This window comes from Perca flavescens, chromosome 18 (assembly GCF_004354835.1).
Source record: "Perca flavescens isolate YP-PL-M2 chromosome 18, PFLA_1.0, whole genome shotgun sequence".
NCBI lineage: Eukaryota > Metazoa > Chordata > Actinopteri > Perciformes > Percidae > Perca > Perca flavescens.
This window is the reverse complement of record NC_041348.1, coordinates 19,614,212-19,631,385: the sequence shown is the minus strand read 5'-3', so window position 1 is coordinate 19,631,385 and position 17,174 is coordinate 19,614,212. Positions and strand designations below refer to the sequence as shown.

The 17,174-nt window shown below is 42.1% G+C and overlaps 1 protein-coding gene across 2 annotated transcripts in view; it reads right to left on the bottom strand.

Moving 5' to 3' along the window:
• Positions 1 to 710: 710 nt before the first annotated feature.
• Positions 711 to 17,174, bottom strand: part of akap12b (A kinase (PRKA) anchor protein 12b) — a 40,311-nt gene continuing 23,847 nt past the window's right edge. Inside the window, exons 1-3 of one of the 2 annotated variants that reach the window (XM_028605178.1) lie at positions 10,199 to 10,429; positions 2,196 to 6,434; positions 711 to 994 (exon numbers count right to left, since the gene is read on the bottom strand). In XM_028605178.1, coding sequence (XP_028460979.1) covers positions 2,200 to 6,434; positions 10,199 to 10,223 — 4,260 coding nt within the window. In that variant the 5' untranslated portion in view covers positions 10,224 to 10,429 and the 3' untranslated portion in view covers positions 711 to 994; positions 2,196 to 2,199. Of the gene's footprint in view, positions 995 to 2,195; positions 6,435 to 10,198; positions 10,430 to 17,174 lie in introns of those variants that run through there. The other variant, XM_028605177.1, reaches the window with a different exon arrangement.

Genomic DNA, 17,174 nt, shown 5'->3' with positions numbered 1-17,174 from the left:
GGAACTTATTAAGTATTTTGTTAGGGTGCAGAGTGAGAACACAATGTGACAAGAGAATGTGTCAAAAGCATTTCTGGTAGATATGATCATCCTCTCTCTGCCCTCTTGTTGTTTTTCTTCAGTCAGTGTTATCACTTACTGTCAGTGGAATCACACTTGTACCATGGTTTAGTTATAATTGCTACAGAGTCTTGAAATAATCATTGAATATGACTATTAAAAGCTGTGATACGCAGTCTCACATTTGTTTTGGTAGATTTCACTAGAAACTTTGTACATGTTTATCTGCATCAACCGTTAAATTTACCGTCACAATGTTGCTTAAAAGAATACCTGATGTATCACAGCTTAATGTGGGAATTTTAAAAACAACAAGGCAACAATGTAAAAATAAAGAATGAAAAAATAAAGACTTAGGGGTGAATAAAAAGAATACTCAAGATATAAATACAATATACAAGATAATAATCCTCCATTTCTCCACCTTCTGACACCATCTCACTCTCCCTACTGTACACATTCAAACACACGCGTGCACACACACACACACACACACACACACACACAGATACGAATTTGACAAGGTTGCAGACTGTCGTCTTAAGCAGCAAGAGCAATGGAAAGTCACTGAGACAATGAACTTACATCACACTGATTACAAGCCAGATGGGATGCTTCTGAGGCACAGGACATGCTTTAGTGTGTGTGTGTGTGTGTGTGTGTGTGTGTGAGAGAGCGAGTAAGCGGGTGAGGATATGGCGGTGGGACGTCACATTGGGGTGACAGGGCTGCAGAATGTGGTTGGAGTACAGGTGGAAGGGGAGGTGGAGGTCATTCAGTCTCTCTGGGCAGGATGGGCCCAGTATCAGTGTGTTACCACAGAGCAGCCTCTCTCTCTCTCTCTCTCTCTCTCTCTCTCTCTCTCTCTCTCCCCTCATCACATACTTCCTGATCCAACCAGTGCGTCTCCCAGGCATCAGTCTTGTATCTTCAGCTGTGGTGGAAAAGAACACAAACAAGATATGAGGAACAAGAAAAGACTGCATCTTTTCTTCTCTGGAAAAAGAAACCATCTTAGATTGACATTACACTTGGAAACCACTTTGTCCCTCGGAGTGTTATGTTGTAAAAAAAAAACAAACAGAATATAATTAAATATTTGTATTTATTTTTAACAAAATATTGAGCTCCTCTCTGGTGCACTACGCAATTGGTTTATACTGTATATTGTCAATGTCAATAAATCCTTAGACATAATGTATAACGTGAAAAGTTGTTTATATCCTGTACATATAAATTATGACTCCCTAATCATTTCAGTTCCCCTGCAATATTCCTTATTTTTCATTCCCACTTTTAGTTCTCTTTTACCGTTTCAAGGTTTTTTATGACTCAGCACACACTCCGTGTGAGAGTGCTGCTCTCTCCCATTTCTATCCCTCTCCAGACTTTCCTCTGCTGCAGAGATGCACGACTGAGTAATAAATATTAAAAAAGGAACTACGCCCAGTTTCTCCCTCCTCCACATATAACATCAGACATCAGATAACATCAGTGTGTCACTGAAACATTGCACATTAAAATTGCACTATCCTTTACATATTAAAGATATAATTCAGTCAAAATAAAAAAAACAAAAAAAACAACTCAAACTCTTTGAGGCTTTGTAATTAAATCTAACATATGCATACTCCGACATGGTTTCTTGACTCCATACTGAGCCTGTGATAGAAGAAAAACAGGAGGAGGGAACGGAGGAATCATAATCAGTCTTTCAGCACAAGTTCATCTGCCCCTCACACACCGCTTCCTTTTAAGACCCCAGCCTACAAAGAAGGGGTCAACGGCGGCATTCCTGCTTTGATATCAAAGGTCCCCTGGTTACTCATACCCCGAACAAAAGCTTTTTCATCTGGTCAGTGGGCAAATCCCCTCCCCTACTCCCTAATAAAAGTAGGGCCCATTGATGTTTAAAAAAACACTATGAGAAGATTGTTTGATAGGCCAACAAAGTAATTTTGAAAATAACTAACTTTTGTCGTTCTTTACTGTTCCATCACTCATTTTACAATACTGAAATACTAAAAAGCACTACTTTCATTTACTTACGTTTTGGATTAGCTGCATTTTGATTTGTTACCATATGAAACAGTTGTCATAAACATTCAATATCAATGTTGTAAGATCAGTCTCACCTGCTCATGATGCCGCTGTGATCTCTGTGGACACAGGCTCGATCTCCTTCACAGCCTCCTCGATCACTTCGATCACCTGCGCCATCACTTCTGCGCACTTTCCCGATGGTGTCTCTGGTGTCTCTGCCTCTGTGACTTGGCTGGGAGAGGAAACCTCTGCTGAAGCCGTCCCTTGCGGTTCTTCTGACAGCGTTGAGAGTTTGTTTTCAGATGCAGCGATCTTAGCTTTTACCTCAGTGTCTTCTGCCACAGGGCCGTTGCTGACAAACTCTTCCACGGCCTCTTCTTCCACTGACGGTTCCTCAAACACCTGTGCCGTCTGCAGGACCATTTGGACTGGCATGTGGATTTCAAGCACTTTCTCTTTGTTCTCTTCTGAAGGGGTCTCTGCCTTTGTTTCCTCCGATTGTGGTTCCACTTCCTCAGCTGCTTCTTTTACATCTGGTTTCTGATCCTCTGCATCTTCTTTGCTCTGTTCTTCCCTGACCTGTTCGAGGTCCTCACCTATCTGACTCGCTGTCTTTATCTCCACTACTTCTTCCAATACGACAGTTTCTTCACTTATGTTTACCTCCACAGCTTTGTTCAACCCTTCTTCTGGTTTCTGCTGCTCTACAGAGGCATCAATGCTCTCTGTGACCTCGACTGGGATTGTGTCAATGACCTCCATGGCAACACAGAGCTGCTGAGGTGACTTTGGTGCTGCTTTTTCGCAGACAGCAACAGGGGTTTCAGTGATAACGGGGCCCTCTGTTGTGATTTCAATCTCTTTCTCTGTTGTTGCCACAGCCTGGACTGGTGTCGGGGTGGTGGGCTTTTTGGATTCAGGGGTGTCTTCTGAAACTTTATCCATGGCATCCTGAATGACAGCCTGGGCAATGACTATGCTCTGAGCCTCAATTTCACTGGTCTGTTGGACATCCTTGATTTCCTCCATCTTCTCGCTGGACTGCTCAGTGCCTAAGTTGATCTCTGACTCTGCTGCTTGAACAGTAGTGGCCTCCACAGTCTCTTCAACGGTCTCCTCCTCCTTGGTTTCCTGCACCTGGACTGACTCTGACAGTGGTGCATTTTCTATGGTCGCCATGGGTGGTGTTGCCGCACTGACTGGGGCCACAAGGACAACTGTCTCAGTGATAACAGAAACCTCCTCGCTTGGTACAACAAGGATGGCTGGCTCAGTCTCCTCTGTGTTGGTGGTCTTTGTGGTTTCACATACGGTGGAGGCTCTCTCTTCGGTCACATACTGAGCTACCTCTTTTACAGTATTTTCTTCAGTGGCAGCAAGCTGTTCCACATCCATTTGCACTTCCTTGGTTTCTATAGTTGGCTCAGTGACTTCTATGCTCTGGGTGCAAACATCTGGTTCAGATGTTGGTGTAATGGGATCGACTATAACAGCATTAATACAGTTCTGGCTCATGGTGGTAGGCTGAATGATTTCCGCCTCTTCCTGAACAGTGCTGACAATTCTAGCCCTCTCAATCTCGGTTTCACGGTTCTCCTTGGCTGCTTGAATGTCTAATAATCCACCCTGTGAACTTTCAACAACAGGCTCAAACTTGGTGGTTTCTACTTGGTGCACTAGGGCGTTGAGCACTGGATCTTCTGTAGCAATGGCCTCTGTACTTGCTGTATTCTCTTCCACTGACACCTCTGTGCTTACAGCATCATGGATCACAGCCACATATGCTACGATGGGCATTACAGGTTTCTCCAGAGCTACTTCGGCAATCTCCTTGGTGTCTAGGCCAGTGCAGATAGCCATGGCCTCGTCACGAGCGTGTGGCGTCAGGATAGTTATTGTCTTTGACTCTGCATTCTCAGTTGGTGGTTCACTCTCGATTTTCTCAGAAACTACCTCTACTGGTACATCTTCAACAGTTACATTGGTCTGGGGTGGAATTTCACTAATTTGAGCCTCTACGCCCTCAATAACCTCCTCTGCGCTCTCTGGCTTGGGTCCCTGAGGAACTGGAACAGTATTTGCAGATGGAGCTGGAGCGACAGGCTTCACCTCAGCCGTGGACAGTCTGCGCTCTGCGCTTTTGGGAGCTTTAAGGGACAAATCCTTGGCTTCTGTTTCATCCTCTGCAATGTCAGTGTCAACAGACTTTGGCGTGGCCGCATTCTCAGCCTCCTCTGGAATGTCACTCAGCTGATCATGTTGATCATCACCATCTTCAACAGTGGCTGGGATCCAGGAAGGGGATCTATCTTCAGCGGATTCTTTAATCTGGACTTCAGCCGGTTCTGCTGGTGCTTCCTGTTCAGCTGTAACTTGGTCATCATACTCTGAGAGAGGAACCACAGCTGGGGTGTCAGAGTCCTCCTCACCTGAGCCTTGTTCAGTGGAGGCTTGTTTTTCAGTCTTCTTCTTTCTGCGTCCAGGGAAGAGCTTCCTCAATGAGAATGACGACTCATCTTTTGGTGCTTCACTGTCTGACTGGGATTGTTCTGGAGTCTCCTCAGGCTTTTCCTCATTTTTGGCTTTATTCTTTGGCATAACCATGCGTTTCAGTGTGTCCCAGGTGGACTCTCTATCAGGGGGGGTGCTTAAAGGTTCAGTGGAGGAAACTAATTCTCCATCACTCTCTGTGTTTTGGGAGGTGACAATGGCAGCCTCAGTTTTGCCCTCCTGCTCCCCTTCTACTGCTGCTGCTGCTGTTGACTCCTCTTCAACCTTGGTTTCTTCATCGTCAGAATCAGAGGTCCTCCTAGTCCTCTTTTTGGGTCCACCCATACACATGAGAGCCTCCCAGGAGACAGAGGTGTCCATTTTCTTTTTGGGCTCCTCAGTGCTGCTGACCAGTTTCTCAGTGTTTTCAGTCTTTGGCTCTTCCTCAGTTGGCTTATCCTCCTTATCCTCCTCCTCAACACTCTTATCTGCTAACGGGGCACTCTCAGAAGAGGACAGGGTGGCTGACTTTGCTGGTTTCTCACCTGTGGCTTCATCTTCGCTTTCAGAAGACCTTTTTACACGCTTCTTGGGTGTTACTAGTTTCTTGAAGGAGGACCAGGCAATGATACCCTCTTTTTTCTTTTCTCCATCAGAGACAACTTCACCATCAGTCTCTTGGCTAGACTCATTCTGGGTCACCTCCACAACAATAACATGCTCTCCTGACTCCTCGGGAGATGAGGGCCCACTGTCAGTTTTTGGAGCCTCTGCTGACTCTGTGGAGGATTGAAGCTGCTCAGACGCCTGCTCCCCAGACTCAGTAAGCTTTGTCTCAGTGTCTTTCCTGGTCTTTTGTTTCTTAGTTGAGAGCTTCTTCAAGCCAGCTCCAGCAAAAAGCTTCTTCAGGGGGCTACCCTGGGGCTTAGCCTTCTCCTGTGATGACAGCAGCTCAGCCTCAGAGGTCACCTCTGCTGGAGCCTTCTCCTCTTCTGCACTAGATTCAGCCTTTTCCCCTTCTTGTTTGGTCTCCTCAGTAGTTGCTGCGGCAGGGGTTTCAACAGTGACCTCTGGCTCTGGGGTAGTCTCTGATTTCACTTCCTCTGGAGTTGCTGGTGCCTCCTCCTTAGTTTCTTGCTCCACCTCATCCTTCTCCTCCTTTTCTTCCACAACAGCAGCAGTTTCTTCTGTCTTAGCCGTTTCCTTCTCAACACCTACCTCCTTGTCTTCCTCATCTTTTGTCTTTTTGATGCTGGCTTTCTTTCTCAGGTTAGAGAAGAGTCCTCCACTGAAGAGCTTCCTGAAGGGGGACAGGGCGGTCTCTCCTTCCTTCTCAGCTCCTTCCTCCTTGACTGCTTCATCAATAGCTTCAGCTGCAGGGACTTCAGCCGGGGCATCAGTGGTTTCAGCTTGGTCTTCTTTACTGACTTTGGCCTCATCAGTAGATTCCACTGTATCAGCCTCCTTTTCTTCAGTTGTGCTTTTCTCCTCAACAGTGGCAGCAGCCTCTTCCTCCTTTGTAGGTTCATCAGTCCCACTAACCTCCTCCTTCTCTCCTTTATCTTTGACTGTCAGGAGCTTCACAGGATCTTTCTCCTCACTTTTGTCCTTCTTCAGTGTGAACTTAAAGCCCACAAAGCGGAAGATCTTCTTGAAGCCCACTTCACTGGCATCATCAGGTTTCTCCTCCGCTGCTTTCTCCTCAATAGCAGAGATGTCATTGGCATCAGGAGACTCTTTCTCCACTTTCTCACTGTTCACTTGAGGAGCCACGTCACCCTGGATGGTGTCCATAGTGTCAGAAGCCTCCTCCTTCTGAGCTACACCATCTGGCTGGCCAACTGAAATGACAAGAAAAGAAAGAACTTTGATGAAGATCCTGTTTTACTATTTCCTCTCACAGCTCCTACCACGCCAAAGAAAGATCCCTAAAAATATTCACATAAAAATGCTTTGAACAGAGCTACAATTTGTAACTTGCAATTTAACATATTTGGGTAATGGTAAGGAGATTAATCTGTGTTCAATAAAAATCTCTGTCATTGCTCTGAGGAGAAACTCCATTAAAAACAGAGGATGTCTTATTGCCATCTTGATTTAATCAGAGACGTTGTACAGAAAGTATTTGCAGAGATCCTGACCCCCTGGGCAGATTTGATAAAACATATGACTACTTAATTCCAATGAGAATACAAATTGGCCCAGCTAATCCTGTGCTATGTAAACATGCCAAAAAAAAGGCATTGAAACAAATAAAACTGTAATCTCCAAAGTGAGTTTCATAGAAAATGTTGCACAATGACAGTAATCATTTTGGCAATTTGTAGATTATTGTCCCAAAACATAATGTGAGCAGACCTATAAGACAACCCCACAATGGTGCATTTGTGAACCACTTCTACTTTCTTTTATTGGTTAAGATGGATCACTTATTCCATCATTGTGAGTTGTACAAATGTAAGACAAATGTATTATCAGCTGAGATAAGAGACAAATACACACATGCAACTAGGGCTGGATATGGCAAAAATGTGATGATATATTTTCCCATTTTGATCGATATTTATCAGAATAGCTATAATTTTTTTGACTGAAGCCTGAAGAAACCAGAGGTTTAATTACTCTTAAGAATATAGTTTATTAAAATATGCAACACATACACACAATGTCTGCCTGCCATGTCTGTGTTTTGACAGAGGAAGGCGTAGGGGGATGACGACCTGCCAGTGTTTGAAGCTTTTCTTCTTTTTCTCCGCTTTTCTCCTCAGACCTCGCTACAGTCTGGGAAACCTAACATTTGATACCCCTGGACTTTCAAAACAAAGTCCCAGGACGTTTAATGCCTATTAGCTAACTTGATTACACACACTGGGAAACACAAAGACGCACATGCACTCCCTAAAACCATGCACACTGTGGGAATTACCTCCTTCACAAAAATGCATAAGCACACTGTAAAAAAACAAAACAAGGTATTTGATCCCAATTGCCATTTTCATTGTGGTATCTGCTATGATAATTGGATTCAGTTTGGAAAGAAATCTGTGAAAGATGACTGTGTTCTTGTCTTACACAACAATGTAAAATTATGCATCCACATCTTTTCACATCCTTTCCCTAAATTATAGGCTTCACTCAGTAGCACTGCAGTCCTAGAATATTTTAGCTTTTAAATAGAAAAACTATTGTTTCTACAAATGGGATAGAGCCTCACCATACACTGCAGTGTTTTACACTAAATTAGTACGATAAAATAAAGAAGTGCTTTCATACACTGTTATTAGTGGGGGCACACCCATATCTTATGTATAGATTTGACTTGAGAGGAATGTGAGCTATGCTGTTGACTCTGGGAAAATTATTTTAGGATGCTCTAAACATAATCTGAAATTAAATGCCACAGGACTTCAAGAATGTTTATTTGTTTTTCGGTTAAACCGTCTCGACTGTGCCCATGTAGGATTCAAACCAAACAATACAGGCCTCCACTACTACCCCTCCTTAAAATAAGAAGTCCCAATCTCCTTGACCCAAATTCCACCACAGCAGGATAGATGGGGACCCACCCCCATCCCAAGGCACACACTCATGCAAACACAATAGCCTTCCCTCTCTGGCCCCTGAAAATAAAAGGAAGGGGAGTGGTCAATTCTTTCTATAATCAAGACACATTGCAGCTTGGGGGAAGTTTGCTGACTTTACCAAAATTGTGTAAACATGAATAAAGAAAGACCTGGGCGATTTATAAAATACAGCAGTGTCACATGGCAGTGGGCTCTCTCTCGCATAGGTGTTATTTTCAGGGTACGTATGGGGTGTGTGGCCATGATTTATTCCAAGATGGACTCACTCAGACTGCTGGACAAGGCCATGTGCATCTACATGGATAATAAAACAGGAACCATGTTGATTTAACAGACTACTGGCATCTCTCCCGTCTTTTTGATCTTTGTTTTCTGGCCCAACTTTTTCTTTTTACAGGCACACAACTGTTAACATCCCTAGATTGTATTTGGTTTGTGGCGGGGGTTAATGTGTGGTGGAGGAGGGTGGGTGGGTGTTTTAAATAACGACTGTACCAGAAAGAATGTGAGTGTGAAGGGGAAGGCTACAGGGGCCGAGGATGGGACAGTAAAGAGATGAAGGGATGGCGTTAAGGGGTAGGGGGGCAGGGGTCTGCCCCAGAGCCGAAGCCCTAACTGACTTTAGAGGGTGTTACATATCTCTGACACACATTCATAGTTAAAATGCTTCTCTCTGCTGCAGAAAAGCTTTGTTTATGTGCGAGAGCATGTGGTAAGGCACTGCTCTCATATTAAATATCATCTCTGCAGCCAAAAACAAACACTCTCCAGTGAGATCAGATAATGTTTCTGTTGTGGCTGTATCAGCACTACTATGTGTTAGTGTGTTGTTTGGGGGGGGGGGGGCAATAAATGGCAGCCATTTACAAACTTTGCCAAATGTATGCAAATCCTTGTAATTATCATAGTCTGGAGCAGAATCCCTTTAAACAAAAGAAGTCAGTTAAAAAAAAAAAGAGGGCAAGGAGACACCCACACCCTCCCCCAACAGACCCTATACTAGCACCCCCTTTCTGTATCAAAGGTGTGGTCACAGTGTCTCCGAGGCATCAACAGCACTGATAACACCCACTGTTACACAGTATCAAGTCAAAGTCTGAATTAAATTAGCCCAAAGCCAAATATACACAACAATATGTATCTATTTATATGCTTATGTATCCTGTTTATGTGCAGAAACCAAAACCTGAGGTCACCACGAAGCAAAACATTCCAGACTCCATTCCATCACTCCCAGTTATGAACCGAAGAAGAATCAGTTTTGGCATGCAATTAATTTCATACGCCCCTTTTCTCCTGACTACCTACCCTCTGCGGCTAAGCTGAAAAACCCCACTGGGAATTAGGATCCCACTCTAATCTAATGAAAAACTCCTCTGACATAGGGGGCTGGCTTGGATGGAGCTATGAGATAAAAGCAGGCTTTGAAAGAAGTTTGGCGCTAGTAAAGGATGTATACTTCAGAGTTCAGCTTTGGCCAGAGACGGTACACTGTGAGAGGTATCTGTTAGTACAGTCCATAAACAGGTTTCACTACAGGGCTACTGTAAAACAGCAATGAAAAGGGGGGTGTTTTCTTGTACACATTCTGTGAAGCTACTGGTGATGCACAAGAATGATGAATGAACACTTGATACACATTAAATTTAAGCTCACAAACAGGGTTGAATGAAAGTGAATGAAATCAGAACACTACAGCATTAAATCATTGTTTTACTTTCTACATGATGAGGCTCTACAGTGGCCAAAGCAAAACCATCACCCAACAACCAAAGCCTGGACATCTACAATGCTAACTAACCACACCCTCAGGACAACAATGCCTTTGGCTATACTCACTCATGTAAGGAGAAACCACTGCTTTGGGTTTCATACACATCCTAAATAAATGACTAGTTTTAACTTAACAAATTATATTGGTACGTCACAGTAAAGCTGCCACACATGTTTAGCAAAGTTAAAGAGAACTCTAAATTGTTAAAAATGTAAATAATGAGACCTTTTTGAATCATTCTTCTTACCTGTTAGAGTTATTGTTCCAAGCATTGGTAAAAGTCCAAAAATCTTTTTTTTTTTTAAATGACAAAAATAAAAGAGAATTACAAAAATATATATTTCAAAAGTGAGTATCTCTCGTTTCCTTTCACTTCTGTGCACAGTAAAATCTATAGGAATTTCTGCTTGGCTCCGTCTTCACTAGTGAACTCTGTGTGAGGGCAGAAGCCGTGTCTCTCTCTCTTCCAGCACTTCTCAGCCAGTATGATCAGAAGAAAGGGCTCACACACATTTCAACAGACTGACACACATGTCATGTTAGGACCACCCCTCCCTCTTCCTCCCACCTCCTTCTCCTCTCTTCAGCTGTTCTGAATGGGAGCCCTCCTCCTCCTTATCCACTCACCCTCCCCTCAGAGTTCACTGTTCAGCCGGGATGACTGGAGCTCATCATGGAATCTTTTAAGGATGCATTAGTCAACCATCCCTCCAAAAAAAGTAATTGTACATGTTCAAACTCCATACAACCCCCCCCCCTTAATTTCTCAAACTGTTTCATACACACAAACTTATGCCCATTGTTTCTTTGAAGCAGATTGGGGGATGGCTACAGTCTCCTTCTCTGGCCTTAATACCAATGTGTGTCCTCAAAAGGCTGTTTTTTTGTTTAATTGAAAATCCGTCACCCCCCGCCCACCCCTTTTCAGGAGGCTTTTTACATTTGAAAAATGGTTTCTTTGAGTCCCTGCTTTTATAAAGTGAAATTGATGAAATAGTAAGTCATAGTTCACTGCACAGTCCCAAAACTCTCCAAGCATATCCTTGATTGAGGTGAAGTTCATACCAAGTGCCTTAACCCAAACCTAACATGAACAGAGGTGCCATCGAGTTGCCGCCTGCCCCATGTGAATGTTAACAAGCCACTCTCAATTGCTCCAATACAGACACATTTAATTCAGCTTTTGTCTGAGGGAGGGTGGAGAGACTAGAAGGAATGCAGATAAATCCTCAGGTAAATACCAGCATAATCAGATCTGTCACACTTCAGCATTGTCCCAGAGGAATGTGTGAATTCCATCCAGAAGGCTCCCAAATGGGTGATAACAGCGTTAATCAAGTACTGTCTGAAAGCCCCCCCCCCCACACACACACACACACACTTAAATGTATAGAGTATAGAGAAATGTACTGATAACAAGCATAGCTGCAATAATCAAGTGTCCGCTCCAGGCGCTAGATTATTGAAGTTGTACAATATTTTTGTGTGCTTTTCTTAGTTCAAGATTTTCCTGAAACTCAAACTGAATATTTTCTCCATTTCTAAGGTGCAAACAGGCGACCGCTTAAAATCAAATCAAGACAAAAAAGAAAAGCTCTGGGACCATATGTGGCCGAAACCAATTATTATTTTCTCTTTATCAGACACCACTTCCTGTGAGTTTCTTCAGAGCCATTGAATTTAGAGACAGTGAATACAGAGATCTATGCCCATGAATCGAAGGCTTCATGGTTTTTAATATAAACAGATAATATATAATACTTTCAGGAGAAAGTTCCTGAGAGGATAATAAAATGAATCTTCGTAACATTAGGGATAAACGCTTGCTTTTCTTTTGCAAAAATAGGCTCTCCATGGCTGACACTTCTGCTCTTTTCTCTGGTCTAAGTTAGGCCTGTCGCGATAGTCAATATATGGATTTATCGCACGATATATGGAAATGAGCTTGATAGCTTTTGGTGACACAATATATTGCAATTGATCATTTGTATAATTGAAAATAAAGAGTATATTCATTTTGACACACACACACACAGACAGTCAGACAGAGCGGATAGCGACAGGTCAAGAGAAGACATGAACCCACTGCATCTTAGGCCCATAGTGTTTCGTGACATCTACAGCCAGTTAGGAAGAATAAGTCCCAGTGGACATGGTTTCAAAGCCACAATCTTCAGCTCTGGTTTGGAAACATTTTGGCTTTAAGCTGAATTAGAGAGGAGAGCCAATTAACATGGACAAGTCTGTATGTCGACTTTGTTTAAAACATTGGCAGCGAAAACAACACAACTAACCTAAAATCTCACCTAAAAACATAACCATCCCACCCAGTTTTTTAACCTGGGAACAACCGCAGCTGTAGGTGGAGAGGGGTTTGCCAGACAATTATCTGTTACAGATGCTTTTTCCCGGCAGTGCAAATATGAACGTGACAGCACGAAATCGCGCACGCTCACAGATTGCGTAACTCGCTATATAGCCAAAGAGATGCAGCCATTAAACACGGTCGAAAAACCAGCATTTAAAAATATGCTGCAAACTCTTGACAAACCGTATGAATTGCCAAAGAAAACTTACATCTCCCAAACTGCCATTCCATCTTTGTACAACAAGTAAAAGATGACATTCTAAAGGAGATAAAACCTTTTACTCTGCCACTACAACACTTTCTGTTAACAAAAGGTGTATTTATTTATTATTTATTTAGGTTTTATTTATTTAAGATATATTTTTTGACATTCTGATTCCAATCTCTAAATATTCTTAAGAATGAAACGCTCTTTGATCTATGAAAGAGTGTGCTTGCATTATTATGCTATAATATTGTCATTATGTAATCAGTGGCGTAAAATGGTCTTAAAATGACAATATTGTTTATCGCAATTCATTTTGGGACAATATATTGCACAATAAGTTATTGTGACAGCCCTAGTCTAAGTAACTTAGTTAAGTGTTTTTAGTCTAAGCATATCATTTAATTTCCTACATGCATTAGTAAGTAGCAGCAAGTTAAGAGTGGAATCCTATGGGTATATCATGGAAGACCCGCTCATTTGATCACAGTCATTTACTAAGAATTTCATTCTGACACACCAGTGAGCCTTTCTGTTACTACAGTGACTCATCTGGTGGGTATTTCACTATCTGTACTATACTACATAATGACCACTATGACAGTACTGTATATTATGCTGAGTAGACAGTGAGTCAGACTGAAAGGAATTTAGAGTTTAATGAGAGTACCTCTTTTGGGTCGGCCCACATCTTCCTTTCCCCTCCCAACTTCCTTCATATGACTCACTCACATCAGTCACATTCCTGGACTTCCATACATACTGAAATATTTTAATTTAGGCACAGCTTCAGGCTACACTGAGCTGCATGGGTTCTTGGAGGTAGAGGGCAAGGCTGGCGTGTCTGTCTGTCTGTGTGTATATATATATATAAGGACTAAGTATAAAACACTAACGTAATTCTCTACATATTTTTGGTCTCTGTGCTTATTTGATTAACCACTTGAACCCTACGGACCTGCTGTGACCCAATCATTACAAACTAATCTGCAGCCAAACACTATTCAAACCCACAGAACTTTAATTTACTCTCACAGGAGACAAAGAAGACTAAAAAAAACCAATCACATTTGAGAAATATAACCTCTGATTTTGCTTTAAAAAAATCACTTAAACAATTATCAAATTAGCTGTTGACCAATTGCATTAGCCCTAAGGGTGAGAAATGTGAATAAAAGTATGTACACGACATCTGGAACATGTCCATTTGAGGGAGTAGTGCAGCCATATAAATCTGGTTTGAATTTTTCACTAAACATCATAGCTTCAATTAAAAGCTAAAACTAGCTGATACATATGTTGTATATGATACTGTCAGACAGAATGGAATAAGAGGATTTTAACAACCCTAAGCTACTAATGTAAAGGAGTATATTGACGCTACTTGAGAGGAAGGGGAAGACAGTTCATTAACGAGTCACTTTAAAATAAATTCTTTCAGTACATGCTTATTTAATTAAAATAGGTTTCCATCACAACACTAAATGAATGGATGTGTATTTTGTATATAAACCTCAGCTAAATCAGGACAACATACGGCCAAGTCTGGGGGGGGGTGACGCCCCACATATCTCGATAAATCAGAAAACATGCCTGAGTTGAGGAATGTTTAAAGGAGGGGTCTTCAATGGTCGGGTGGGTGGGGGGTTGGGGTGCTGGGTGGGCGGAGGCGCTTTTTGTAGCCCGTAAAGAAGTGAATGACATCATCGGACACAGAAGAAAACGCCTCCTACTCTTCCAAGAACTGAATAGGATGATGTTGAAATAATTGGAGGAAAGGGAAACGAGGGCCGTGTGTGTGAAACTGCCTGAGATCAGAGTGTTTTCATTCAATACCTCTCCTTTCTTCTCCATTTTTTTTATTACGTTTTGCTCCTTTCATACCATCGTTTTTATCTCCCGAATCCACACTCCAGTCCTCTTTTAATCCTTCTCCATCTCCACCACTTTCCCCAGTGTCTCTTCTATCCTCTTGAGCCCCCATCCCACCCCTCCTCCTGGTTTGTGTGTGTGCTGGAGAGACGGATAACAATGTCAGACAGGAAATGCACCCATTCCTTGACATCACGGTTTCCTCTTCCTTTTGCCCGTTTCCTTGAGTTACACTTCATTCTGTACTCTGCACAGGCCGTCCAAACAACCTTTCCGCCTTTTCTTGGTGACATTATTTCTGTACATAACGTGATGCAGCGTGATGAGATAAACACTGAAGATGTGACGTCTCAAATTTGGGTATTTCATGACCGTCTTTTGTGTAGTTTTGCTGTGAAACAATGGAGGATCATGTTTACAGCTTTCAGCATTGAGAGAGAAGGGGTTGTTCCAAAAAAAATCTTATCTTAGCTTGCATGCAACTGGAAACAATTACATTTGAGATCAAGTGTGTGTGCTTGTTGGTCTTCTTAACAGTCCAGTTCAAGTCATACGACAAAAACTGTTATTTTAAATTTGGTTGAAGAATAGCATTTCTTCCAGAGGGGTATGTTTAGCCAGTTTTACCATCTGTTATACTTGAATTCCTGGAATATCTGCACCAGCAATTTGGCATTCCAGTTGTTGTTATGCATCATCTTGTTGTTTAGTACAGACTAAATTGTGAAAATGGGGAAGTGTAGATCTATAGAAGCCCCTCCTGGAGCTTAAAAAAATCCTTGGAAATAATCCACATGTACAAGCGAGTGTAACAGTAAAGAGATGAATGAAAAAGACTTCGCTTGTTAACTTGTCGGTTCAAATGCGTGTTTCAAATGAGTTTTTCTCTTCAAAGGTAGTCTAGATGGAAGCTTTTTATAAAATAGAAACAGGCTGGTTTGCTGTTGCTCAACCCGAAAAGTGTCTTATCTCGCTTCTGAATTAAAAAGGGTTCCCACTTTCTAACCAGCAGCATTTCATGAGAACTTGCCCAGAAATGTTCTTCACAATTGCTCTTATCCTTAACACTCTTCCTAGCTGCTTATCCATCTTCTTTACCTCAGTATGGTTCTGTTTAACATTAGGGTTTGGCAGAGATCTATTAATGTGTGCTTCATCTACACTCAAAATGGTTCATCTTAACAAGTCATTTAATCTCAACTGAGTGTTTAAATAAAAATGTTCTCGTCACAGTCAGAGGACATAACTCAATAGAGTGAGTAAATCCACTTGTTTCCACACCAATTTAACTTGTTTTCAGACCTTTCTAAAAGACAACTGTGGGTAACTTAAAGCAGGGCGGGATAAGGAAGATTGCTGAAGTATCGAGTATCCAGCACCAAGAAGATTACACTTAATTCTTGCATCGGAGACAAGTGAAAAACCTCACCTCACGCACACATTCTTGGCAGTTACTAAAAGATTTTATCATTAATTGCAAGGTAAAACTGGCATATTATAGTATATGGCTACTTGCTGAATTGTATAACAGCCATAACGGTACTAAAGAAGAAGGAGGAGGGGTCAGTCACATTCCTGGTCCATTCTCTTAATCCTCCATATGCCTGGGGGAGGTTAGGGGTTGAGGAGGGAGATTAGGTTCCCTGATGCTGGGAAAGATGAGAGAGAAGCGCCTGCGGAGACAAAAGGGTCCTGGGGGGTACGAGAGCCCTGGTGGGAGTCTACCATGAGTTTGACCTTATTACTGTAATTTTAGGCCCTCTGTACCTGGGACACTCCTTTTTTAACACTCCGAAGACTTTTGAGTTTAGTTTAGTTATCTTAAATGATTTGCTTGTGACAGGGCTGCACTCCCTACAAAATATATTAGTATGCTGACATTAGCATTTAGCTCAAAGCACTGCTGTGCCCAAGAGTAGCCTCACTTATCTGCTGGCTTGTCTTGTTTCACCAGAACCAAGCAGTACAATTATGTTTGATGATATGGCTCAGTTCAGAATCTGTTACAACACTGACTGTATGTTATTACAATGTAACGGTTTAATAAATGAAGCTTCAACAATTAGCTTTAGAACAAAACACAAGGGAATTAATAGATTTTTTATTAGCTTGCCATTAACTAATCTCGTTATTGCTGATGCTGTGGTCTGTCAGAACTTACTCAAGCTTCATTTCAATAGCTAAAACGTTGAGGTTGCTTCTGTTACCAGAAACACTGAGCTGCACATTGTATTTGAGCAGGAAAAAAAGGCTTTCAGTTTCTGCAGTTGACAAATGACCGCTTTCTAATAGAGCTCTCTTATCCTCTCTCTTGCCCTGAAGTGTATCATCAAAGCACTTCATAACAAATGACTGAATAAAACATGCTGCACTGATGAACATTGACTGGACAATGATGGATCTTAAGGGGCTCAGGGCCTTTTTAGCTCTCCAACCGAAAACTATGCCTCCCTAACAGTTTCCTCTGGGATAACTTAGAAGAAGAAATTAAGAAATTATTCTGACGTCCTGCAGCAAGTTGATGATCAGCATCTGCGCAAATAGAGAACAAACCAAGGACAAAATAATTCCTCCCAATATTGCGAGTACAGTAGAAAAATCCATGCACAAACATCTTAATAGGAAACATGTAATGAGTATTGTCAGTTGGAATGTAAAAGGGAATACAGGCAAAAATCCAAAAGGAACAATCCAGCGGCTGGTTTGTGTTACGATGAGTGCATAGCCTTATTGGCAGAGATCAGACAGAGCTTAAGTGAAGGGAGAGGTCCCTTTCAC